Below are 26,897 nucleotides of genomic sequence, written 5' to 3'. Positions count from 1 at the left end.
TTAGTTTATGACTTAGCTGCTTCTGAAACCAACTGTTGTTTATTCTCAAGCCATTCCTTACACATAGATCTAGAAGACTTTCTCCTTCTGGGTTCCTGTCTCCATAACCAAAGTGACTGAAATTATTCTCACAATTTCAGGGTGGGAGAAATGTTGAAAATTTAAACTGTTTTGAATTGTTTAGTACTTTTATTCTTTTTTTTCTTTGGTTGTGTATCATGGTTGGATCAGTGACGTGAATTGTTGTTGACCAAGTCTGCAATCTATCACGATTATGTGTAGTTATTGAGTTTAAACAGTAAATATATTGAATATATGGAGTTAGATTGAGTGTATTACAACGACTAGCACTTCCAAGCCCAAGTGCAATCGTATCTTGAATATGTAAAGTAGTTCTTGGTTCTTGTTCTTGTGTTGGTCGCTATAGATACGTGCTAGTTTGTGAATCATGGGGAATAGCTGAGTGGCCAAGTAAATGGTCTTGAGAGTCAGGATATGAGTTAATATGATATAGTAGATGACATCTTGTAGATATTACAAGTTTTAGCCATCCTGTGCTCAAGTAGTTGGGACTATTCAGTCCACTGATGGCTCCTAAACCATTTAAAGAGAGTTAAATACTGACTAGAACGATGTGTTAACAAAACTAGCAATCTGCTTAACAAACATTTTCAGTAGACCAATGAGAGTAACAGGATCTTACCTCCATTTGATAGATGAAAAATTCTTTAGAAACGATCAGTAAGAGAAAAAGGCAATTGATGAGTGCTATTAATATCAATGATAAAGAAACTGATTGATTTTACTTTAATATTTTAACACGAGTGTTTGAAAATGGTGTCAATATGCACAGAAATGTGAAGATGATCCAAACATTTCAGAGAACAGGAAAAACTTCGATGGAACATATATATATATTTTTTTTTTCTTTTCAGTGTGATCTACAAATTAGCACTAATTCAGGGTATGGAAGAACTCCAGTTCACTAAAACAAAATAAACCACAGGATATCCATTTCAAATTCACAGCAGTGTCAGATCATTAACAAAATCTGCGGTATGAGGTTATGATATCACTTTTTCAACAGGTGAGGGGAAAGAGACCAAAAATGTGAAAGAATGTCTCTTAGATTCATACCCAGGACAACACAGTGAACACAACACACTGTCTGTACACTTGTAGGGATCAGAGAGGTGATAACTAAGGAATGGAAGTTCATGTATTTGCATATATTTTTCCCACCATTGTATGAGTATGCTGGTAAATTATTTATGCAAATCAGTAACATGCGAACAGAATATGACTACTTTCATTATGCATGTATTTTTTAATAGATCCACCATATTTTGAGTTTTATGCTCTAAAATGGCACATAAAAAGGATATTAATATTTTTATTATGCTTATAAGGGAATGCTCTGACATTTTCTAATAATGTGTAATATGATCCATGAGTGCAAGGAATGTGATTGATGATAATGATGACTCATAGATAAGAGGGCTCATTCCGAAAACAAATGAATATTTAGCTGTGCAATATGAAGGAGTGGGAAATATGAACAGCAGGATACGAGCAAGGAAGCATGACTCACCAACAATATTTGATACGTGAAGCTGAAAGTCATGTACCTATGATGCAATCCCAGTGTTTCCTCACACGTGCTTGGAATCAGTGTTGCCAATCTTGCTATTTTTAACCAAACCAAGCGGTTTTGAGTTATTGTTTAGCTACAAGAAACTCAAAATTCAGAACTGCTTGTATTGGGAATTAGCTACAAAAAAATGATTTATCGTTGTTGGTATAGGGATATAGCTATTTTTCTATGGCTGGATTTATGGAAGTTGACAACAATGTTGAGAATCACAATGCCAGTGCTTCACGTGGCAAAATCAATCTTTCACAATAGTAGTGGCACAGCTTCGGTAGCAGCTGATTGGATATTTTGTTTAGCCCAGTTGTCTTAATAGTGCAGAAGTGAGTTGTGGAATGTTACTAAGTGTTAAGTGTGTGTATGCATTGCTCTTTAATACTCACATACTGTACATCATGCCTAAAACTAAATTAAGTTGTGCAGGTAGGTTTAAAGGCTATCAAGATGAGTTTTCTTCTGAATTTATTTCTACAGAAACTAAAATACTATATGTAAGGCGTGTGAGAAGAAAGCAGGTAGCAAAAACCATTATCAAGTTTTGCAGCATATAAACACATCCAAACATAAGGAGTCAGTCGCTAGGCAACGTAATACAAATTCTGGTATGCAAAACAGTTTATGGAGTGTTTCAGGTGTAGCATAACACAGTTTTCCTTAGACTTCTGTCAAGCCTTTCTAGCAGCAAATATTCCTCTGTTTAAGCTCAACAATCCAACATTTAGAAATTTCCTTCACAAATACACCAATGAACATATTCCAGACGAAAACACTTCACACAAAACTTATGTCAGCTGGTGTTACGAGAACTTAATGTCCAATATTCAGAAGTGTTTTAAGAAATCAATACGTGTGGGTTAGTATTGACGAAACAACGGCCTCTGAAGGTCATTTTGGTACAAATGTAGTAGTTGGAGCCCTTAGTAAGGAACAGCCGACTACCCCACACTTCTTAAGAGCTAGAGGTCACTACCACAACAGGAACTCAGTTTGTCATTGATTCAATTAAACTGCTGTGGCCTGATGGTATTTGGTACAACAGTGTACTCCTCATGGTAATAGACAGTTACATGATTAAATTGGGGACAACGTTAAAGGTATTTTCCCCCCTAATTTAATTCACTTAACATATCTCGCACATGGACTCCATCACATAGTTGTCCATTAGTGGGCAAATTAGTGTCATCAGTTAAGAAAATATTTGTAAAAGCTCCATCACGGGTTCAGATATTCAGAACAATAGCCGTGAAACTCCCTTACCATCACAACCTATTTTAACGCACTGGGGATTATGACTTGATGCTGCACTCTATTATTCTGAACATTTACCAAAAATTAGAGAAGTTGTAAAAGTATTAGATCCCAATGAAGCAGCATCTATTGAGCTGGCTCAGCAGAGAGTGTCAAGCAAAGAATAAGAAAGTACTCCTGTAAATCTCATTTTCATTGTATTCCTAAAGCTATTACATCACTGGAAGCAGTTGGAATTCCTTTATACCAACCATTTGCAAAATTTGACAAAACCATGTCCACTTTAAAAACAGTTCCAGGAAGTGTAGGAGAAACAGTGAAACAGAAAGTAACAAAACGTTCTCCCCAAAAATCTTGGATATAATGTACTGGTTGAAATTGTAGATATTCTAGAACGCAAAGCACACACAACACCAACAGAACAATCGATATCTGCATATCAGTTAGCAGCATTTGTGAATGCTCCTGTCACTTTGTATGATGTAGAATGAAGTTTTTTTGCGTTACAAAGCTTATTTGAGGGCAACAGATGACAAGTGACCATGAAAACTATTCATCACTCCCTACTTGTTAAATGCAACAGTGATGAATTCACTGATGATGAGGCTGGCACTTCAAAATCCATGGAATAATGACGTTAGTTACAGATAATTATTTTATCTTATGGAAATAAACTCAAACTGATGATGCCTGCTTTGTTGCATATTTAGGTAATTTTTAGGGCATAAATGCTTACATATTTATACAGTTTTTAGGACATGGACTTCTGATCCCTAGTGATAACATTTCCGTGGAGTAATTTGTTGAATAACAGATTTTAGAGGATCAGTCTAGTTACTTCATAGGCGCTCACTGCAGTACTAATAGGTGATTTCAAAGCAGACTGGAAACAATAAGATGTTATGGGTAGATAATGGGAAAAGATATGGACGATAACATAAATGAAAAACACTTGATGGATTCAGAAAATCAAAAATGAGTGTGCAGGTATTCAAAGAATTGTTTAATGGTAGTCACCAGTTTTCTTCTACTTTTCTCATACCTGTGGGTGTCAACTGTGTCGCACATGTGGATTTGAACTGGTTTTACAGCCAGATGCCTTTCCTGATGACAACCCTATGTGGAAGGATGTAATCACTATTACGTGTTTCTCTGGTGGTTGGTAGTGTAGCGTGTTCTCTGAATATGAAGAGGAAAGTGTTGGGACAAACACAAACACCCAGTCCCCAAGCTAGAAGAATTAGACTCAATTAAAATTCCCAGCCTGGCCGGGACCCCTGAACAGAAGGCCTCGGTAATGACCATTCAGCGAAGGAGTCGAACAATGGTAATGACCACAGTATAAAGTTGAAATTAAAGTTCCTAACTTTAAGTTGATGCCAATTGCTTGATTTACATATCAATTTTAAGGTTCAATTTATAGTAAGTGCCATGGTCCTAGTATTGACATGGAGAACCCAATATAGACAGATATAAATGTTTAGAGAATTTTCTTGAACCAGGATCTTTACATGCCAATATGATGTGCTATGAATTTTCTCACATAAAAAAATCAATGAAACTCAGTATGGAACAAACCGGCATTCCTGGGCATGAAAACTTAGCATGTTCACCACTTGATCATCAGCACTTGCTATAATCTACCTCAGTGGATCAGAAGTACTGTACATACAATGTGGGCTTCCAGATCGCAAGGTCTAGCAGAAACAGTCTGCCATGGTCCTAGTAGTGACATTGAGAACCGAATATAGACAGATATAAATATTTAGAGAATATTGTTGAACCAGGACCTTTACACGCCAATATGATGTGCTACAAATTTTCTCGTTTCATGTCGTACGATGTTAATATAGGGAAGATTTCTGGTGACATATCTGGCGTTTTACCCAAGAAAATTAATTAATACTCAGCAATAGGTTGCCCAATAAAGTTTCAGTTTCTCTGTCAGCCAGTAGAGGAAAAAAGCAATGCCGAAATCAATATGCAGGCAACCTAACTGGCATCAAATCAAATTGGCTGCACATGGCTGATGTCATACTTGAATTATTACCAGTTATAATTTTAGATTATAGACTTTACTATGTCGTCTTGGTGGGGCACAGAGCAACATTCCTAAAATGTTTCCTGACTTTTGTTCCTGCTAGGGCTTACACAAAGAAGTCCAGAAACCAGTAGTTATTTTTGCTCTGAAGGCTTCCCTTCACATCAAACAAATCATTTATACAGTACTTAACAATTCATTTACAAGATAAAGTAAATTTTTATAGTGTTCACTTTATAACTATCTGTGTTCAGCCAAGAATTGTATGGTATGTTTTGTCATTATGACAATACATAAATTGGGAAGAACAAATAATTTAATTAAATTAGCATGTTACACATTTCATATCTACTTAGCTCTTCTTGGTTAGATTGGTGGTGAGAAAAGATTTACTAGTCCATGTTTGAGATTTCCCAGAATTCTGAGCTAATCCACAGACATCCACAGAATCTGCACAAAATATTCTTACATAAATTATTCTATACTAAAAAACCTACACAACTTACTCTCATAAGCTTTACACAACAAAGTGATATTAAACATTTGTACTTTCCGATTGTCTTGGTCGATGCATAATCCTCCAAGCATCCTCACTAACACAGGATAGATACAGAATAGTAGACAGTACAAGTTTGAGGAATAAGCCTAAACCTTTGACAAACCGTTCCTAATCAACAGAAATTGGAAGAGGCTTCATAAATCTTCTTTAGCTTTTTTAATTTTCTCAGATTTCCTTTCACCAGTGTCACCCTTTTTCTTGTTTCCTGTTTCTTTGGACAAATCTTCATTTAGGCAAGAATCATCCTGTCCCTTCAGAATACGTTGTGAACAGAGAAATTGTTTTAAAGGCGTTTTTCCTTGCAAATTCCAGTACCAGTGTTCAATTTCTCCTTCATTCTCTTCTACCAGAGTTTCACACTAGAATTAGAAAATACTTTTATTTACAGGAAATTTGGTCCATAATACAATCAACATATTCATTCATATGAAAGTATGAATTGGGGGGACTCTGAAGTTGCTTCTTCAGAAACAATACTGTAACAAACTTAAAACCCTTCCTCAATCATATGTGATATTGCCAACAAAATTTCCACCTGCCTCCACAAAATTATCTGAAGTATCAATATGGTAACTAAACTAAAATACCAGGTGAAACAATAGCTGAAATTTCTTAAACATATTTGTTGCAATTTATTTTGTGGAAGTGAATATCATTAAGCCAACAATTAAACCAACTACTATTAGAGAGTTTGAGCAAGATAATTAGGCTTCTAACACCGGACAGGAATGCAAATAGGTCTCACTCAAAACAATGTACAGGGTTTGATTGGTAGACAAGAGGGATGGGAAGGAAGGGCAGAAGTTGTGGAAGACAGGTGGGATAATGTTTTAAGAGAAAGGAAATTGCGAGTTCATGAGAAGTATTGATGAGGAATCAGTAGAGTCACTACATATAAAACACAGGAAAGCTGAAAAAACAAAAAAGTGTTACAGAGGAGGGGGGAGGTAATAAGAAAGGGAAGCATAGAGCATAGAAAGAAGGAGCTTGAACAGGTTCATGGGACAGAAGGGAGGAGGAAATAGGTTCTGTAGCCATCAGGGAAAATAAGAGAGACCAGGAGGGGAAGGTGGGTAGGGATAAAGCTCTGTTCATAGGGACTCAATCATTAGGCACGTGGGGAAAGTGTATGGAGGAAAAAGAATCAAGATAGAATGTTATCTAGGAATTAGGTTAAGGCAGATGTTGAAGAAAGTACAAGGAAAGGAGGAGGGTACAGAGAAGGGGATGGTTTCCACACTGGCACAAGCAATGGAAAGCAAGCAGGAATAGGTACCAACATAGTTGGGGATATGTGGGATCTGGTTATGATAGCAGGGATAAATTTAAGGGAGTGGAGAAGACACTATAGCAGAGATACTGATTGCATGGCGATAGGGGATTTAAATAAGGCTATGGAGCAAGTATGCAGGAAACTGGGAGCGAGATTTATAGATTCTACCAATGGGAGGGTAGGAGACAGGGATCCGCACTCAGATGGCCTTCACTTGAACAGCAAAGTCTGCATACATTGGGGGTTTGTTTAAAACAAAGGTTCTCAAACTTCTATAAGACTGTACCCATCACTCATGACTAAAAAAATTCCTAAATGATAGGCTTAAGAAATAGTATTTGCCTAAATATTAAGTGGTTACAAAGCATTCTTTTAAATACATATCACAAATAAGACAAGATTGTTAAATGAAATACAATTTTGATAACACAACACAAGAAATTTAACAGTTTGTGTTGGTATTATGCAATGATAATAAAATAAACTGAGTAAGTTGGCCATGCAGCTAGGGACGCACAGCTATGAGCTTGCATTCGGGAAAAACAGTGTTGGGTTTGAACCCCACTGTTGGCAGCCCTAAAGATGGTTTTCCATGGTTTCCAATTTGCACAACAGGCAAATGATGTGGTTGTACCTTAATTAAGGTCATTGCAGCTTCTTTTCTACTCCAAGCCCTTTTCGTCCCATTGTCGCCATAAGACCTATCTGTGTCAGTGTGACGTACAATCAGTTGTAATAAAATAATAATAACAACAATAACAACACCAACACAGCGTTCCCTGTTTGCATGAAAGTTTTACAAACACTAGATTTTAAGTCTCGCTGTGCCGTTAGGGTCGCACAGCTGTGAGTTTGCATCCGGGAGATAGCGAGTTCAAACCCCACTGTCGGGCAGCCCTGAAGATGATTTAACGTGGTTTCCAATTTTCACACCAGGCAAATGCTGGGGCTGTATATTAATTAAGGCCACGGCCGCTTCCTTCCCCTTCCTATCCCATCGTCACCATAAGACCTATCTGTGTCAGTGCGACATAAAGAAAATAGAAGAAAAAAATTTCATTTTTGAAATGTTTAATTTTTCCTAATACACATTCTTAGGATATGGTATTATTAAAGGAAGTTCCATTATTTTTCAGCAAACATGTTTAGTTTTGTAAATATAAGGTGATGCACATATGCAACACTAGGCACTTAAGTAGTGTGCAAGGTATCAACACATATGTTGTTTGCTTTGAGAAAATAATGAAAATAGAACAACAATGAGTGCAGAGAAGATGATACAAGTTATTGTTTAGCTACCTAATTACTTACAAGCAAAATAAAATCATTTATATAAAATATTACATTATTTACAATGTCTATATTGGGAAATTACGTTGAAAACCGACTGGGTATTCAGAGCTCTTCAGTTGTCATTTTTGTAAATCCCCCTCCCCCTCTCCACCGCAGGTGTCGTAATGTAGGATGTTGTACTACTTTTCTGGTGGGGGAGGGGGATCGATGATGACTAAGTGATGTGTATGCCCTTTTGTGTGGAATGGAATGAAACAACTTACAGAGAGCCCAACATCACACTTTGCACATGCCACATAGACTATGCCAGATCATTTCTCACTAGCACACCATCATCTTTTATCGTCTGCAATCTGCAACACAAACTACCTTCCCTGGTACATAAGAGTGATGTACACTCCGATCCGCTTAGCTCCGTGCCATAGGATCGACATAGTATTGAATCACTTCCCGGTTCAATTGGAGCTGCATCATTTAGGCCATGTCATGTTGCTGAGGTACAAAGCATTTTGCAGGCTGATATGTAGAATCCAGGAAAATATTTCCCATCACCATTTTTTGCTCCTAATCGGTGCAGTATCTGTTGATGGTACCGCCCATGAGATCTGTTCCTCCCATAAATGTATTGCAAATTCCAACTAGCGCAGGGCATTGAACCATGATGACGTTCATATCTGCCGTGGAAATCCTCTTGACCAGCTCCAGTGGGAAGACAGTGTGAATTGTGGAAGCAACAGTTAAGGCATTGTTGTTGTGCCAGCAAGCAATTATCAAGTCACCATTACTTTGCAATCGCATGTGCCTCGATCTTTTCCTTTTATTTCCTTGGTAGGAATTAGATAGCATTCCTTTGAGACTCTGTTTTCTCTTACAGTTACAGTGCCTGTGTACCCACACGACTTTAGATATAAGAGTAAGTTCATGCTCGTAAACAAGTTGTCGAAGAAGGAATAGAAATGCAGCCCCTGGAAATTGTTGGGAAATTTGTTTATCAAGTTTATCATTTCACATGCTGATTTTCCATGATGTTTACTAATATTATCATTAGACCCTGGCCCTATACCTTATAATAATATACATATCAAAATTCATTAGGTATCATCCTGGTGTATTTAGGCACCATGTTTTATAGCCAAGCCTGATCGGCTTGCCCCTTATGAACTGTTTGCATGAGTGTCTGCCATAGTATGCTATCACTTCTTCTTCTTCATGTGCCATGTCCTCGCAGAACGTCGGCGATCAGTAGTATGATCTGTTGTTTGTTCATAGCTGTTCTGAACAGAGTAAGCTTTGTCACCCCAAACCACTGCCTCAAGTCGCTGAGCCATGATGTCCTACTTCTCCCCGGACCACGTTTTCCATTAATTTTCCCTTGGAGTATTACTTGCAGAAGGTGATATTTACAGTTCCGCATCATATGACAAAAGTATTCTAGCTTCCTTCTGTTGATGGTAGTGAGAATTTCTGGTTCTTTGTTCATATGGTGCAAAACGTCTATATTGGTCATTTTGCCTGTCCAAGGTATCTTCAGCATCCTTCGGTACGCCCACATTTCAAATGCTTGTAACTTCTTGCACATGGTCTCAGTTAGTGTCCATGCCTCAACGCCGTATAATAGAATGCTGAAAACGTAGCACCGAAGTAGTCGTGTCCGTTGTGAAATGGAAAGGTCACGGCTTGTCTAAAGTTTTCTGTTTCTGAAAAGAAGTTCTGGCCTGCTCAATTCTGCGTCGGATCTCGTGAGTAAGGTCCTAGTCATCACTGATTCATCAAAATATATTTGTCGGGTAGGAATGAAGTGTTCCATGAAATTTTCTTTAAATTTCTTGATAATGGGTCTCAACTTCGATAACCTGTCATCTGGCTCATAGTCATTATTATAAGCAAAATGAAAAATCTCATTATCAGAATAAACCTGTTCTGCTTCACTGAATTACTACAAATATTTCTCGTATCGCCACATGAATCCCAGTAATATCTCACACCTGGCTGCCTGTTATAACCTAACACTGTATTCTGCAAATCATCATCAAAGAACAATGTGAATAGTTCAACAGAGGAAAAGTCACTATACTGTACCGGAAACACCGTACGTGAAACAAGTTCGAAGTATGAGTGTTAAATTTCGCGCGAGGTGGAGGACAGGCAAGCCCTCTGAACTTGCTGATGTACACAGCTGTGATGTAGCCGCCGCGAGCTGGCTTCACACAGCAAGGCGTGACAATATATGGTAATGTTCCGACCCCTGTGTAAAAGTCTATTTGGGATTAAGATATTGTTATTTTTGCACCACCAACATTGAGGCCATCATAACAGACGCAAACTACCAAATTTTCGAGCAAATCTACCATGTACTTTGGAAGTTATTGAAGTAGATAATATCCACGTTTCAAGATGCTTCATCGGCTCCAGGTATAAAAATAGGGCGATTCAGGCTACAGAGTCAGTAATACTCCACTGTCTCTATGATACGGGTGACGGGTGGAGCTCTGCAAAGTGCGATAAACCGAACCTATGTCCGGACAATACTCTTCATCTCTAGTGCTCGATTCCAGTGGAAGCGGAACTTAGTATTTTTCTTCAAGTGCTATATTAGGACTTGTGTTTCAGTAACAAACTGAAGGAACATAAAATTTGTTCTTGATTTTCCAAGTGCTACATTTGAACTTGTGTTTCGTAACAAACTGTGGGAACTTACAATATTTCCGAGTATTACATTGGAACTTGTGTTTCATAACGAATTGTGGGAACATAGAATATTTCTGAGAACTACATTTGAACTTGTGTCTTCGTAACAGACTGTAGAAACATAGAATACCAATGCTATATTTGAATTTGTTTTTTCCTCTCGTGAAGTTCCGAGAGAACAGAATTTTTCAGTGCCATATCTGAACTTATAATTTCTACTTCATAATAATTATTCACAGACAGACTTTCTTCGAGTGCAGTTTAATTTTAATAATTATTTAAAGACAGTGCTGAACAAGTCTTCAAGTGCACGTAATTTTGACAATTATTTACAGACAGTATAGGACATTTCCGAGTACCATTAAATTTGCTTAATTTATCACGAACATGCTAATATGTCCTGAGCTTACACAAACTGTAAATATTGCGCTCAACATTGTATTCTGCAAAGGTTAGTGACCTAATAGAACATTCCAGTCTGTCATGCCAATATTAGCGGACTTGCGTCGTGAACTAGACATTGTAAATTGTACATAATTTTCCCAAATATCAGTTGACATGCAATGTGCGGTCAGATATCCAGTTTAATTATTTTACTTTCAAGTGATAATTTATGAACCTTTGTGATTCAATGAGGTGTTTGAGTCAAGTCATGTATCAACATGTGGTTGTTTAAATGCGTAACCGGTTAACTTAAATACCTCGCAAAATAAGTCGTACAAACCACCGTTCAGATGAGCCTTTATATATTCATCATAGATCATTCTTATGTTTAAGTGGCTCTGTAGATACCGTTTGTGAGAAACTCTTCTTGAGTAGTGACTTTCATACTTTGGATACTTCTCTATATAATCCAACATAGCCTTTCTTTCCTCAGTCTTTTTGTTTGTGGGTTCATGGTGACCTCTTTGATCCTCAAGACACACAACTGGAACAGAAGATGATTTCAATTTTTCCACTAAGGGCCTGTACTACGACAGCCAGATAAAAGTGCGGTATAAATTTATTTGGCAGTTTGGACATTTATCTGGAAGTTCGGTTGAAACCGCGTACTACGAATTTGTTTATGTGCAATCTGGGAAAATATTCTCCAGTATAGCTATGCCGAAGTTGGAGAGGCTGTTAACGCTCTTATCTGGCACTTAGCTCTTATCGGGGACGCTAGTGTAAAGAATCAAGATGGCTACTCATGAAGATGAATCTACATCTGCATGATGATATGCGAAATTAAGTTGTTACAATGTAATTTATGTATATATTTATAAAGTATGTCATGCTTCCTGTCCAGCTATTACAGAATTCTTAAATATTTCCCAAGCTAGTAAGTTGTTGCTACTGAGTATATCACTAGTACACAAACAGGTAACCGTAAGCATCATGGGTAGCCGTGGTCGTTAAGGCAGCAAAGCTTGCTGCTAAGCAGTTTTAAGTGGGTTTGAGTCCCAATAGCCTAACATTTTTTTTTACCTTGTAAATGGTAGTCGGTAGGGTACTAGAGGTGATAGTACACATTTCCTAATCATTAAAATGCGTATCAAAAGCGGGGGTTCTATTCCAAATCTATCCACGACGCACATATGGAATAAAGGTATACGACGTTGTTCATGGCGATTCGTCCGTCGAATGAGGATGTTAAGGAGGTTATATTTCTTTTACTTCATAACAACTTGCTACAAAAGTATTTACGCTAAAGTGAGATAAATGCTTGCCAGTTACTATTCCCACAAATTGAATTAATAATAAAATTAATGATCCCACGCTGCATCAGTGGCATTAATTACGAATATAAACTTTACTTTCGTCGTAACGCGCAACCTCGTAAATAGTACTAGACAAAAAATATACATAACCTGAATCTTAACCTTTGCGTTCAGGTTACATTTTCAATCTTTTTATTTTCTATAACAGTTTCAGTTTCGTTATACAGTTAATTAATTTTAACATTTCTTTGTATGTGTATATTTCAGTCCTAATTCTGTTTTTGACCTGGACTTCCACATTATAGCTTAATAAGAGTCTAATATTGGATTCTAGTAATACAATTTCAAAAGGAATAGAGCTAAACAAACGAAAATACAAGGGAACACGTATACCACCACGCTAAATTTCACTATATTTTCAGTAACCTTATTACCAACCCAATAAAAATGTTACTACATCTTCCGCATTACAATACCGTTGTTAAAATCCGTTGGTAGTAAGCAAGAAAATATTTAACTTCTAGTTTGCAAAACTGCAGCCTACGTATCTGGCTGTTTGACAGTCGTAGTACAGGCCCTAAATAATCTATTTTGAATTTGGTTATTCCATAAACTGACTGGAACATTTTCTTGCAGACCACTTGAAGACTTCCTTATGATTTCAGAGAATAATGCACAGTAATCTGTCGGTCGTGTGTAATACCTGTTTCCTGCTTCCCTTCCTTTCGTCTCATTTCTTGCAGATTTTTATCCCTCCGGCCAAAAGTTGATTTTGTTCCGCCTTTGTGCATTTTCGAAACACTTTCCACGACAACAGACACAAGATGGCTAGAATACTTTCTCTGGAATTAATTTTCCTATTCTAGTCTTTGCCTCTTTCCCATGGTCATGCAATTGCTTCTGTAGCTTTCTTGCATTCGTTTTTCTTTTCTTCCGTGCTGGTATGCTTTCTGCTTCAGTTGCATTTTCAATTACTTCTATATCCTCTGTTATGTTCCATACTGAGGTGTCTTCTACTTGGGCATTTTCGTCGTCCAAAAGACTCTTTATGTGGAACAAAGATTTTGTCTACCATCAAACCATCATGCAGAGTGGTGTCAATATAGGAGTTTCTGTCTTTGACCTCGGAGACAACAGCTTCCAAATGATCTGAAAACAAAACTTAAGTTAAATAAGTTCTGTATTTTATAACAGCGACATTCATTTGTCCATTCTGTGAAGAATGGGAATTTTGAATATTATGAACATTTCTGAAATTATGTTTACCTGGCATAGTCATCTCTCTACAAACGGGAATGAATCCTTCAATGAGTTCGTCAGTCCTCATGATATCCACATATTCACCATCCACTTCATAATGAGATGTTCCTGTACAAACAAATCATTAAGAAAAGTGTGTTAGGCTTAATAGATTAGAAATTAAAGGTTAAATTTGTTGTTTTAAAATACATCAGGTTCTCATTGGTAGTTGTACGATAGGGGCATAAAAATTGCACGACCAACCTCGATAATCATTGGAAGTAGGTGTCCCATCATGTGTTTCAGTCCCTCTCTGTTCGAAAACAGCTTCTTTGTAGAGCAGCTGCGGAGGCGGTGACATCGCCTTCAGTTCAACAAGATGATCATTGTTCATTAAGTCTAAAAGGAATGAACCCAGCAATAAATTTCGAGCTTCGTATTGTATGTTTCTGTCAAAATTGTTAAATTAATTATACTTATCTAAAGACATTTTGAGGAGTTTGGCAGTCCTATTGTTTCCATACATTATGAGACAGTTGTGAAACTCACAACACACCAAGGAGTTGAACGAACATCTAAAATCACCGACAACAGTAATAATACTACTGAAAAGAGCAGGAACACACGCTTGTACTCTTGCATTATTCACCGCTGTCCCTGATATGTCCAATTGTGAATGGCTATGAAGATGCCGTAATGCTATACGTCAGACACATTGGAATTAAAAGTTGCTTGGCTATTACAAGAGGATGCCAAAGCCCAATATGTTTAACATATTGGGTTTTGCCAACAATACGTTTCAAAGAAATCGACATATCAAGATTTTATTTTTGATAACTGTGTATCTAGGTTAATCCAAACCAGATAGGGTTTTGCCATCTTCAACCTCGTTACTCTACGTACATATTGGCATTAAAAACAAAAAAATCACGTTTTTTGACATATCTGGTTCTTTAATATTTAGAAATTTCATGATCCGTATTGAAGTGGGATTACAATATTTGAAATTAAGAGGATTCCTCCTATTCAATACAAAGATGTTTATTAACATGAAAGAATCACATATCGTTCACATGAGGTACTAGTTTCAGCACCAAATAAGCGCCATCAGCCACAAAGTCAAATCGGGCAAACACAATAAAACCTTAAAACAACTTTAAACACATTATAACACCTGCATGGATGAATATGAAATATGACTTTAAAACAACTTTAAAAACACACTATAACACTTGCACAGATGAATCTATAATATTATAAGAGGAAGTGTTTGTCTGTCTGTCTGTCTGTGCGCGATGCCCAGCAAAATCTACAGCACGTAGAGATCTGAAATTTTGAACATAGGTAGATGGAAAGGGGTCCGAATGCACCTCGAAGTCAGAATTTTCATTTTCGCTTTCGTTGGTGAGTTATGAACGAAAAACCATCGGAAAACATGCATTGGGATATGACAATCCAACGTGCTGTCACCAAGATTAAATGCATAGAGTCGCTGTTGCTAGGCAACGTACATAAGATAAGTAGAGAACACAATATTCAAGGAGCCATTTTACGTCCAGGAAGTAGGAAGCTGTTTTTGGTCGTATATGGTGTGAGGGCATATGACGGTGTTGATGACGATTCATCCATCGGATCAGGACGTTAAGTCTTGAGCTATTCAAGAGGAGGGCATATGTGCCGGCGCCGGGTTTCATCCTCTTCATTCTTGCTATCATATATCATGTCATTCATTTCTTTCAACAAGCAACTTTTACAAGAATTACCCGATGTTCTACACAGTTACAAGTCTATCGACTACACGGCAGAGCTTCGAAAGACTTGGAGTCACCTGGAGCACCCTCGATCATCTTAGAGCGGATGATTGTGGCACCAATTATCCTTCTTAAGAATAAGAATCCTGCCCTCTGCATTGAACACGACTCTGAAACTGATGACTAATATTACTGAAGCCATTCTCATGATTGGGCATGCCGCGAGCGAAGTAATATTCATTCCTCGGATTCGAATAATTTCTTCAGATATACAGTTTAAGTTTAGATCTCTGCAGTGTTCAAAATAAAATCTCTCTATGTAATAATAAAGCAAGCATAATCATCTTACTCTATATAAAATGGACGCATGCATGTATGTGTGTGTGTGTGTAAATGACACATCTCCTCCTAAACCACTGAAGCAATTTAATCCAAACTTGGTACACTTATGACTTACTATCTGGAGACGAGCACTGTGGGGGTAAGCCATCCGTAGCTCCCTTAGGGGTGGGGGGTCAGGGGGGGCAAGGTATAAATATAATTTTAAAAAGTGCCGAATTCACAGTTTTCGGGGTCGCTGAGATGAACAGTGACACTCCCCATTTTTCAAATGTCGAAGTTCAACTCCCTTTCGCATGGGGGGCGAGGGGGGAGTGATATATAAAATTAAACGAAAATAATGTTGAATACATAGTTTTCGGGGGTCGCTGAAGTGAATTGTATATTCTGGATTTTTAGTATCAGGAGACAAACAATGTGGGGGTAAGAAAGCCCAGGAACCCTTAGGGCCGGGAGGCGAGGGGGATCAGATAAACAAATTAACGAAAATACTGTCGAATCCATACTTTTTGGGGTCGCTGAGATGAATAGTGACACTCCAGATTTTTTTAAAAGTCCAAGTTCAACCCCCTTTGGGGTGGGGGCGAGGGGGAGTGATAAATAAAATTAAACGAAAATAGTGTCGAATACATAGTTTTCGGGGTCGCCGAGGTGAATTGTACACTCCGGATTTTTAGTATCAGGAGACAAACCATGTGGGGGTAAGACAGACCAGGAACCCTTAGGGGCAGGGGGGGGCGAGGGGGCTGAGATATAAAAATCATCGAAAAGTGTCGAATCCATACTTTTCGGGGTTGCTGAGATCAACAGTGACATTCCGGAATTTTTTAAAGTCCAAGTTCAGCCCCCTTCGTGATGGGGGGCGATGGGAGAGTGATATATAGAAATAATAATGACATATAGAAATAATAGTGTCGAATACATAGTCACTGAAGTGAATAGTGACACTCCAAAATTTTGGTATCAGGAGACAAACCACATGGGAGTAAAACACCCCAGGAACCCTTAGGGGCAGGAGGGGGGGGGCGGCAAGGGGACTGAGATATACAAATCATCGAAAGTAGTGTCGAATCCATACTTTTCGGGGTCGCTGAGATGAATAGTAACATTCCGATTTTTTAAAACTAAAGTTTAGCCCCCTTCAGGGTGGGGGAAGAGGGAGTGAGATATAATAGTAATCGAACATACTGCCGAAACCATAGTTTTCCGGGTCGCTGAGATGAATAGTAACATTCTAGATGTTTAAAGTCTAACTTCAGCCCCCTTTGGCATAGGGGGCGAGAAAGAGTGAAAAAAATAAATTGTCAGAAATGACCGAGATAATGGACGTGTGTATGTTCCAGTATGACTTTCAAGTATGACTTACTACCTGGAAAACGTACTGTGGGAGTAAATTCACAATTAAGTATTTAATTTATTTTCCACCTAGTCGATACAATGATTGCTTAAGGCAATTTTTAATGGTCAAAAGTGGTACATGTTTCGTATATTATCAACATCTTCAGCCACATAACACTGTTTAGATGAGAAATATATAAAATTGACAAAGTAATGCTTTAGAGGAAGTGTCCTTAAAATTAACATAAGATGGACAAGATTAAAACAAACAAATAACTCAAGAGAAAATATATAAATTATTTCTACAATAGAAAGCAGTCGTCAAGGAAACACTTGTACAATATTCCATAGAGAAATTGTCCTAATAAATATTCTTTTCTTAATAATTCATGAAAAAAGATAAATTTATAAATTAAAAATTATACAATTTATAAGTAATTATCGAAACGAAGAAATCCTGATATCACAGTGCGGCTCTTATTATTAATGTAGAAGAAAATATAACTAATTCCTAGTTGTCAAATAGTATCCACACTAATAAATGGAAGTCTGTTTGGCGTGATCTATATATATTGTACCATATATATATATATTAAGGCATAAAAGTGAAAACAGACGTAAATTAGTAAGACCATTCTAGGCATCTTAGAAATTTAAAACTTGGTACCAGACAACCTGAGGACTTCAGGATCCCTAGAAAAATTTCAAATTCTCATAATTTTCTGAGGGGTACATGCTGGGAGTTTCAAACCTGCATAAGAACACAGCCGGTGATATTTATCCAGAACCTACAGGTTTTATGGGCTTAAAAGTTTCCTTAAAGTCCTGATTTTTAACCCACTCCCCCATATCAAAATCGCAGCACAATCTGCCAGACAAGTTAGAAAATTGAAATTTTGCAAAATTATAGCTTTTAGCATGTAACCGACGGAAAATTTATGAGATGTTTAAAAATTTTATTTTTTACCCCCGAAAAATATCGAAATATGGAGGCAATTTTAATGACGGTGCAGTCCTTCCTTTCGATGTATTTCGTGGCTAAACGGTAAGTCGTATCACAAAATGGATGGCACAATCTCCGTTCAATTTGGAGTGATCTACAACTTCGGTCCTATGACCTTTTGTCGTATCTCTATCCCTTATACATTAAATTTTTCTCTATTTCTGGATTTACCTAAATTTTGCACTTTGTACACGTACAATTGATGGTTTGATTCACTTATAGGAAAGATGGGATCATCAAATTCTACACGAATATTGGCCCACCCAGTAGCCATATGCGAGCCAAATTCTATGTTTGAAGCTGTCGCATAAGTATCTGAAAAGTAATCCACTGTGTAAAAATCTTACACAAATTTCACCCTATTCAATGTTTCTAAAACATAATGAATTGTGGTAGACAAGTGCACATGTCGTTATCATCACAACTCCACAACTCGCACTTTACATTGGAAACATCGTCTGTGGACCTCTCTATGCTTTTTCTCAGATAACGCCAATTTACATGCAATTTAAAAATTATTATTAACTTCATGTACAGTAATTTACTTCGATATCCGTATACAATCTGGAATACCGTAGCGAAGCACAGGTACAATTGCTAGTATAAAATAAAATATGGTACATGAAGAAGGAAAGATCAAAAAGAAAAGTCTAGAAAAACCGAGAGAATACTAGAAACGAACTCACCTTGATCAGCCTGAGTGATCGGCGGATGGAGCTGGACTGACAGATGTGATTATAAGGTTAAGGGGCGAGGCGGAAGGGAGGAGAGGGGAGGGGTAGAGGCGGAGCAACTGTCACGGAGCTAAGGTGGAGCAGAAGGATGTGGTAGTGGGGGTAAATGATGTTGATATGTACTGCGTATGGTTTGAAAGATCGAATTGTTTTTAGGTGGTCTAATATTTCTTAACCATTTAATTACGAGATCATAAAGAATATTAGATTTCTTGGAAATTTCATTTAAATTATAGTTAGGGTTGAAATATTGATCGCAATGAATGAAACAATTTTCAACAATGTTCATAATTGGCCCTTTGTTTGCTATTTGAAGTATCTCAAAATCATGTTCTATATCAGTAAACTTATGATCAGAGTCGTGAATGTGTTGGCCTATAGCAGAAAACTTGTTATATCTTACTGCGTTGACGTGCTCTGAATATCTGGTTGTGAAGTTGCGTCCTGTTTGTCCCACGTAGGAGGCGCTGCAGTCGATACACTTGAATCTATAGATTCCAGATTTGGAAAATTTGTTACAGGTGTTGACTGATGCTGAATTATGTATAATTTCTGAGGTCCTATTATTAGTTCTGAAGAAGATTTTTATGTTATGTTTTCGAAAAACATTGGTGAGTTGGTGGATACTGTCGTTGAATGTAAAAGTAGATGAAACATTAGTTATAGGTTTTTCTTTTGTGAAAGTAATCTTGGGCCAGTGTCTAAATTTATTGATTATCTGTTCTATAAATGATCTGCTGTAACCGTTGAATTTGGCGACTGCTCTTATAGTGTTGAGTTCGCTATTGAGGTCTTTTTTAGATATAGGTATCGTGAATGTACGATGAACCATGCTGTTATACGCTGCACGTTTGTGTGTTTGAGGGTGTATGGAATCATGACGAATAGTATTGGCAGTTTGTGTCTGTTTTCTAAAGATTCTATATGAAAGAGCAGATGGATTTCTGAGAATAGTTAAATCCAGAAAATTAATTACTTCATTATTTTTGGACTCAAGCGTAAATTTGATGTGGGGGTCATTAGGCCATCATAATAGTACTAATCACTGGCAAAGCAGAACCATAATGTTTCTCCTATAGTAGTACTAATCACAGGTAACAGAGAATCATGGTGTTCCTCGCATGGTGGTACTAATCACAGGTAATGTAGACCCAGGGTATGTCACACATAATGGCACTACTCACAGGCAACACAGACCCAGGGTGTTCCTCACATAAGGGTACGACTCACAAGCAACACAAACCCATGAGGTTCCTCACATACGGGTACCACTCACAAACAACGTAGACCCAAGGTATTCTTCACACAGAGGTACTAATCACGGGCACCGGCCAGATCCGGGGTGTTCCCCATATAGTGGTACAACAGGCCACGTACACTCATGGCGTTGCTCGCATAGTGGTACTCATCACAGGCTAGTATACTCATGGTGTTGCTCACATAGTGGTACTAATCATAGGTAACGTAGACCCATGGTGTATCACACATTATGGCACCACCCACATGCAACACAGACTCATGGTGTTCTCCATTAATGGTACTACTCCCACAGTAATCCTGCCCCGATGATACTAATCAGAGACCCAGCTGGAAGCAGTAGCAGTACGAGTTCCTCAGGTGGAGATAATTGCTTCAATAGGGAGCACAACCAGGCACTAGTACTAGTGCTAATCACAAGTAAACTTGATCCATGGTGCTCATTGCACAATGGTACTAATCGCAAATTGTCTCATGGTTCCAAAAGTATCATCCCTTGGTCGCCACTTTTATTCGCCTCTTATGACAGGCAGGGGATACCGTAGGTGTATTCTTCGTCTGCGTCCCCAACACACAGGGGGCAAAAAGAAAGATCCGACACTTCAAAGAATGAAGTACCGGAAAGACAAGAGCCATGAAGGGCGTGAAAACTAAAGACTCCCTAAGCCTCGAATGCTCTAATATCATCGGGACTGGAATAGAACAAGAGTTGACTAAGGGAGGTTGGAGAGGATAGTTGAAAGTGAGAAGCCTGGCACAAGAAAATAGAAGCAATGCCAGGACTTAGCTAAGGACCCCATGGTCGCTAACCCACACTCCCAAGTTGAGAGCCCTTGGGGTACCGTTTAGTTGCCTCTTACAGCAGGCAGGGGATATGTGGGTATATTCTTTGTCTGCATCCCCCACCTGCAGGGGGTATATCAGTTGCAATGGAATGGGAGAGGGTATCTCAGACATACTCTGAATCATGGCCCTCTTTGTGCTCTGACGGCTAGTAGGACTATAAAATCCGTGGTCCCTAACCTGTTAAGAGGATAGATTCCCACTGGGACTATGTGTAAATAGGTTAGCATCCTGCTTCACGGAATTTTCATTGAGCACGCTCAGAACGTTTTAAGCAAACCTCGAACCGGAGGGAGTTATGGAGTCCCACTTCCATTTGACAGGAAACAGAATCCTCGAAAACCATTTGGCGAATAAAATGGAATTCGATGGGGAGCTATCAATATTCTAATATTCAATATTAATGGGATTTATGGAAGGAAGAAAGAAAGAAGAACTGGCTCAGTCAGCAAAGACGATTTTTTTGGGTGTATTAGGAGTTAATGATAAGGTAAGGGGAGATAACGAGGAAGAAATAGAGGACTATAAAAAGGTAAGGGGAGATAACGAGGAAGAAATAGAGGACTACAAAGTGTACTTCAGGGGTGTGGGGTAGAAATGTTCATCAGGAATACTATTGCTAGCAACACAGATTATGTTAGGGATGTAAATGAGCAATGTGGATAGATTTGACTGTTGAAGGAATTAGGATGAGAATTGTTTCTGTATACTCACCATGCAAGGGTGCATATGAGGAAGAACTTGACAAGTTTTATGAAACACTGAGAAAAATCATAGTCAAGGTCAACAGCAAGGATAGGATAGTGCTAATAGGTGATTTCAACGTGAGAGTTGGAAATAGAACTTACGGATATGAAGATGTGATGGGTAAATGTGGGGAAGATAAGGATGCTAACAGAAATGGACTTCTCTGCTAGTATGGGATCAGCAGTTATGAATACATTCTTCAAGTATAAGGCTATTCACTGGTACACATTGGAATTCAGGAAATCTGTTAGGAATATGTGGGTATTCAGGGGATTTTTTGATAATACAGACCACTATCCAATCTATAGTGAATTGAGTATCTGTAGGCCTAGAACAGAGAAAGTGAAATCTGTCTACAGATAAATAAGGGTAGAAAAGCTCCAGGATGAGAATTTAAAAAAAAATTTTTTTTTTACAATTTGTTTTAAGTCACACCGACTTGGATAGGTCTTATGGCGACGATAGGATAGGAAAGAGCTAGGAATGGGAAGGAAGCAGCCATGGCCTTAATTAAGGTACAGCTCCAGCATTTGCCTGGTGTGAAAATTGGAAACCACGGAAAACCATATTCAGAGCTGCCGAAAACGGGGCTCAAACCCACTATCTCTCAGATGCAAGCTCACAGCTATGCGCCCCTAACCGCACAGACAACTCGAGAAAATTAGACAGAAGTACATGGATATGATAACTGAAAAGTTCCAAACAACAAATGGTAAACATTCAGGATACAGAAGGAGAATGGGTGGCATACTGGGATGCGGTAGTAGAAACAGCAAGGAAATGCCTAGGAATAACTGTGTTTAAAGATGGGAAAAAGTAAACATCTTGGTGGAATGATGAAGTGAAGGCAACCTGTAAATGTAAGAAGAAGGTGTATCAGAAATGGCTCCAAACACGGAATTATATGTAGATGAAGGAAACAGAACAAAATAAATAATAATTGTTGAATCCAATAACAGTCCATGGAAAGATTCAAGTAATAACCTGGAAAGGCTAAGTCAAACAGCAGGAAAAATTTTTGGACATTAATAAAGAATCTTAGAAAGGGAGGGAAAAGGAAATGAAAATAGGTGCAATGAATATGATATGAAAGTTAGCATTGCCAAGACTAAAGTGAAGTGAGTAGGTAAGAAATCTAAGAGAAGTGAATGTCAGGTTGCGAATACAATACAAAGCTGGAATAGGTAGATAATTTCATGTATTCAGGATGTGTATTAATAATAATAATAATAATAATAATAATAATAATAATAATAATAATAATAATAATAATAATAATAATAATAATAATAATAATAATAATAATAATAATAATAATAATGTTACTGTTTTAACATCCCACTAACTACTTTTACGGTTTTCAGAGATGCTGAGGTGCTGGAATTTAGTCCTGCAGAAGTTCTTTTACGTGTCAGTAAATCTACTGACACGAGGCTGATGCATTTAGAGCACCTTCAAATACCTCCGGACTGAGCCAGGATCGAACCTGCCAAGTTGGGGTCAGAGGGCCAGTGCCTCAACCATCTGAGCCACTCATCCCGGCATGTGTATTCTCCCAAGATGGTAGTATAGTAACTGAGATTGAATCAAGGTGCAGCAAGGCTAATGCAGTGCGTTCACAGTTGCGATGAACAGTATTACCTAAGAGAGAAGTCAGCTGCTGGATGAAACTATCTTTACACTGGTCTGTATTCAGACCAACTTTGCTTTATGAGAGGGTGGACAAGATAACTTATTAATGAACGTAAGTTTTCGTGGCTCATTGTATTAACAAAAATAAATGAACTGGATTAAAGCCACTATATATACTGTATATTTATTAATAATAAAGCCAAGCTTTCTGCCAAATTGCATTGGCCTTCATCAGGGCATGTGAAGTTCTGCCTCCGACAGTGAGCAAAGAAATTATCTGAAGGAACATGGAAGTTAAGCCCGTACCATCCACGGCCTACCCCACTAACTGGACTCAAGGATCGTGGCGCTGTGCTGTGGTGGTTGGGAGGGAAGTTACTGATGCACCGCCCTCTGTCGACAGTTTGAGTGTGTCCCGCTGTGCCATGGTGGTGTTATGCATGTATTTCTGCAGTACAGGTCTCCATGTATTTGATAACTTGAAGCCATCTTCCCTGTTGATGTTATTTGGGCGCAGCTCTATCTCTATGGCTTCCCTCACAAGACGAGCATAGAAGTCTTTTACAGGCGCGATGACCTTCGCCTGGTCAAAGAGGATTTCACGGTCTGTACTGTAGAAATGTTCTGCTATGGCAGACTGGCTTATAGCATTCTCCGTGGAAGATGAAAGAGCGACATTCTTTACCGATCTGATGTGCTCTTTCACCCTGGTGCTGTCCGGCTCCATAGCTAAATGGTTAGCGTGCTGGCCTTTGGTCACAGGGGTCCCGGGTTCGATTCCCGGCAGGGTCGGGAATTTTAACCATCATTGGTTAATTTCACTGGCACTGGGGCTGGGTGTATGTGTCGTCTTCATCATCATTTCATCCTCATCACGACGCGCAGGTCACCAACGGGTGTCAAATCAAAAGACCTGCACCTGGCGAGCCGAACATGTCCTCGGACACTCCCGGCACTAAAAGCCATACGCCATTTCATTTTTTACCCTGGTGCTAACAAGCCTTTTTGTCATGCCAACATATGAACAACCACAACCACATGGAATTTCATATACGCCCTGTGTTTCAAGACGTGGCTTCTCTTTGATGGGTCGAAACAGGGATTTGAGCTTCCGGTCTGCGGTGAAAACTGGAATTATATTGTACTTCTTAAGAATGCGCCCTATTCTGTCAGTTATTCCTTCCTTACGTGGATCAAACCTGCCAAGTTGGGGTCAGAAGGCCAGCGCCGCAACCATCTGAGCTACCTTTAACATGAATTCCCTTTGAAGGATTGGCAAACTGAAACAACTAACCGATACTTCATCCCACCATCAAATATTGATTGCAGTGATTCAAGAAACAAGATTCACTGATGAAGAAAGCCTTTGAGTCAGAGGGTTACAGAATCTTTAAAGGAAAAACTGGTAAACATGTTCTAAAAATGGTTCCCCACCCTGACAAAGGTTTCACAGTCAGAGGAAGATTCTGGATTCAGTCATTACTTCACCTAGTAGACGAGTTTCAACACTCTCCTTCCAGAACACAAACAGAATTCACACTATTGTGAATGTTCATGCGCCAAACAATCAAGGGAATAAGAGAGACCCGGAATGAACAGATAAATTCTGGGAAGATCTTGAGGACGTTCTTTGTAAGAGCCCAGACAAACACACCATTATACATCTTGAAGATTTCAATGCACAGCTGGGTAAAGAGAGAAAGCTCCAAAACATTATCGGAAACTATCCGGCACACCAGAGAACAAACCGCAACAGAGAGAGGCTGGTGGAGCTATGTAAGGCCTTCAAGTTGGTTATGAAATCTACAGCTTTCAAACACCTAGCCAGGAAGCAGAAGACTAGGACATCTCCGAATCCCAATCTCGGAGAGTTCCAAATTGACCACGTTGCAGTCTCCCGTAAAGCTCAAAGAGAGATACAGAATGTGAGGTTCTAAGGAATGCCAATCTAGATGTGGATCACTATTTATCCAAAATTGAAGTTAAACTGATTCTGAGAAACACCAGAAAGGTCCACTTGAAGAAGATAAATCAATTTGATACTGAAAAACTACGCTCAAGCCCTGATTTTACAAAGAAATTAGAATCCCTGAATCCCCAGAATTGGAAAGAGCTAAAACAGACCTTGGTTACAACAGCAAAGGAAACAGTCCCACTGATGAAGTCAAAGAAACATACCTGGTGGAATGATGAATGTGACTCAGTAGTAAAACAAAGACAACTCACCTGGCAAAAATGGAATTTGGTAAAGAACCAAGATAACTGGGAAAACTTTGTGAACGGGACAATGTGCGGCAAAAACTATTCGCAATGTAAAACGTGCAAACAACAAGAATCAACTAACACAGATTGAACAAGATATCCAGAGGAACAACACATGGGACTTTTATAGAACCTTCAAACACAATCTAAACAAGCATAATCCAACAAGCTTACAGTTCAAAAGCTCGGATGGAAAACTAGCTTACAATGACAAAGATAATGGCCAGATTCTAGCAAAGTACTTTGAATCTCTTCTCAGTTGTGAAATTCCAGTATCCACTTTCTCATTTGAAGATAACATATATGTCCTCCCAGATTCATCCCCTCCAACCAAAGAAGTATTCAAACAGATTATCCAGTCCCTTAAGAATAACAACGCACCACGTGAGAATTCGATAACTTCTGAATTGTGGAAGTATGCTAGTAACAAAATGATTGATAAATTGACCGACATCATCAAAAAGAGTTGGGAAAGTGAGAAACTTCCACGTGACTGGACTTCTGCCTTGATTCACCCACTGGATAAGAAAGGGGACAAAACGGATGTTAACAATTACCATGGTATTTCCCTCCTATTGGTAACTTACAAAATTCTCTCAAAAGCTCTGCAGATTAGGGCAGAACAACAACTTGATCCACAACTGGGAGAGTACCAAGCAGGGTTCAGGATTGAGTGCTCATGTGCCGAGCAAATTATGAATCTGAAATATATCCTCTCATATCTGTAACTAAGGAACAAGAAATTTGTGGTGACCTTCGTCGACTTCAAAAAGGCCTATGACTCGATTGATAGAATCACTCTTATTCAAGTCCTAAAGGAATTTGTCTTGCATAACAAAACCAGGGCAATCATCGAACAGACCCTAACTAACACAACCTCCAGAATTAAGTTGAGGAGAAATTTCAGACTCTTTCAAGATAAAGACAGGAGTTAGGTAGGGACATGGGCTCTTGACCCTGCTCTTCAATTGCGTCCTTCAAAAAGTCATCTGTGAGTGGGGCAAAGATATTAACAACGATAGGAGACGGGGTTACAAGAACATGAACCTTTCAATTGATTGCTTAGCTTTTGCAGATGATCTAGCAATTTTCTCTGAATCTTTAGACATGGCTACAAAGCAAATTAATCACCTCAAGACACAGGCAGAAAAAGCAGGCCTCCAGATATATTTGGAGAAAACGCAATTTATAACTAACATCAAGCCAGCACCAAGGGAGCTAAAAGTAAACCAGGGGGCAATCAAACGGACAGATAAGTTTAAATATCTTGGTGAGTGGATAGAACAAAACACCTCTGGA

General features: G+C 38.5%; 1 protein-coding gene across 1 annotated transcript in view; it reads right to left on the bottom strand.

Moving 5' to 3' along the window:
* Positions 1–4,011: 4,011 nt before the first annotated feature.
* CNPYb (protein canopy b) overlaps positions 4,012–26,897 on the bottom strand; it is a 95,110-nt gene continuing 72,224 nt past the window's right edge. Inside the window, exon 5 of the mRNA XM_067150033.2 lies at positions 4,012–5,858. Coding sequence (XP_067006134.2) covers positions 5,634–5,858 — 225 coding nt within the window. The 3' untranslated portion in view covers positions 4,012–5,633. The remainder of the gene's footprint in view (positions 5,859–26,897) is intronic.

This window comes from Anabrus simplex, chromosome 6 (assembly GCF_040414725.1).
Source record: "Anabrus simplex isolate iqAnaSimp1 chromosome 6, ASM4041472v1, whole genome shotgun sequence".
NCBI classification, from domain to species: domain Eukaryota; kingdom Metazoa; phylum Arthropoda; class Insecta; order Orthoptera; family Tettigoniidae; genus Anabrus; species Anabrus simplex.
This window is presented reverse-complemented; position numbering and strand designations above follow the sequence as displayed.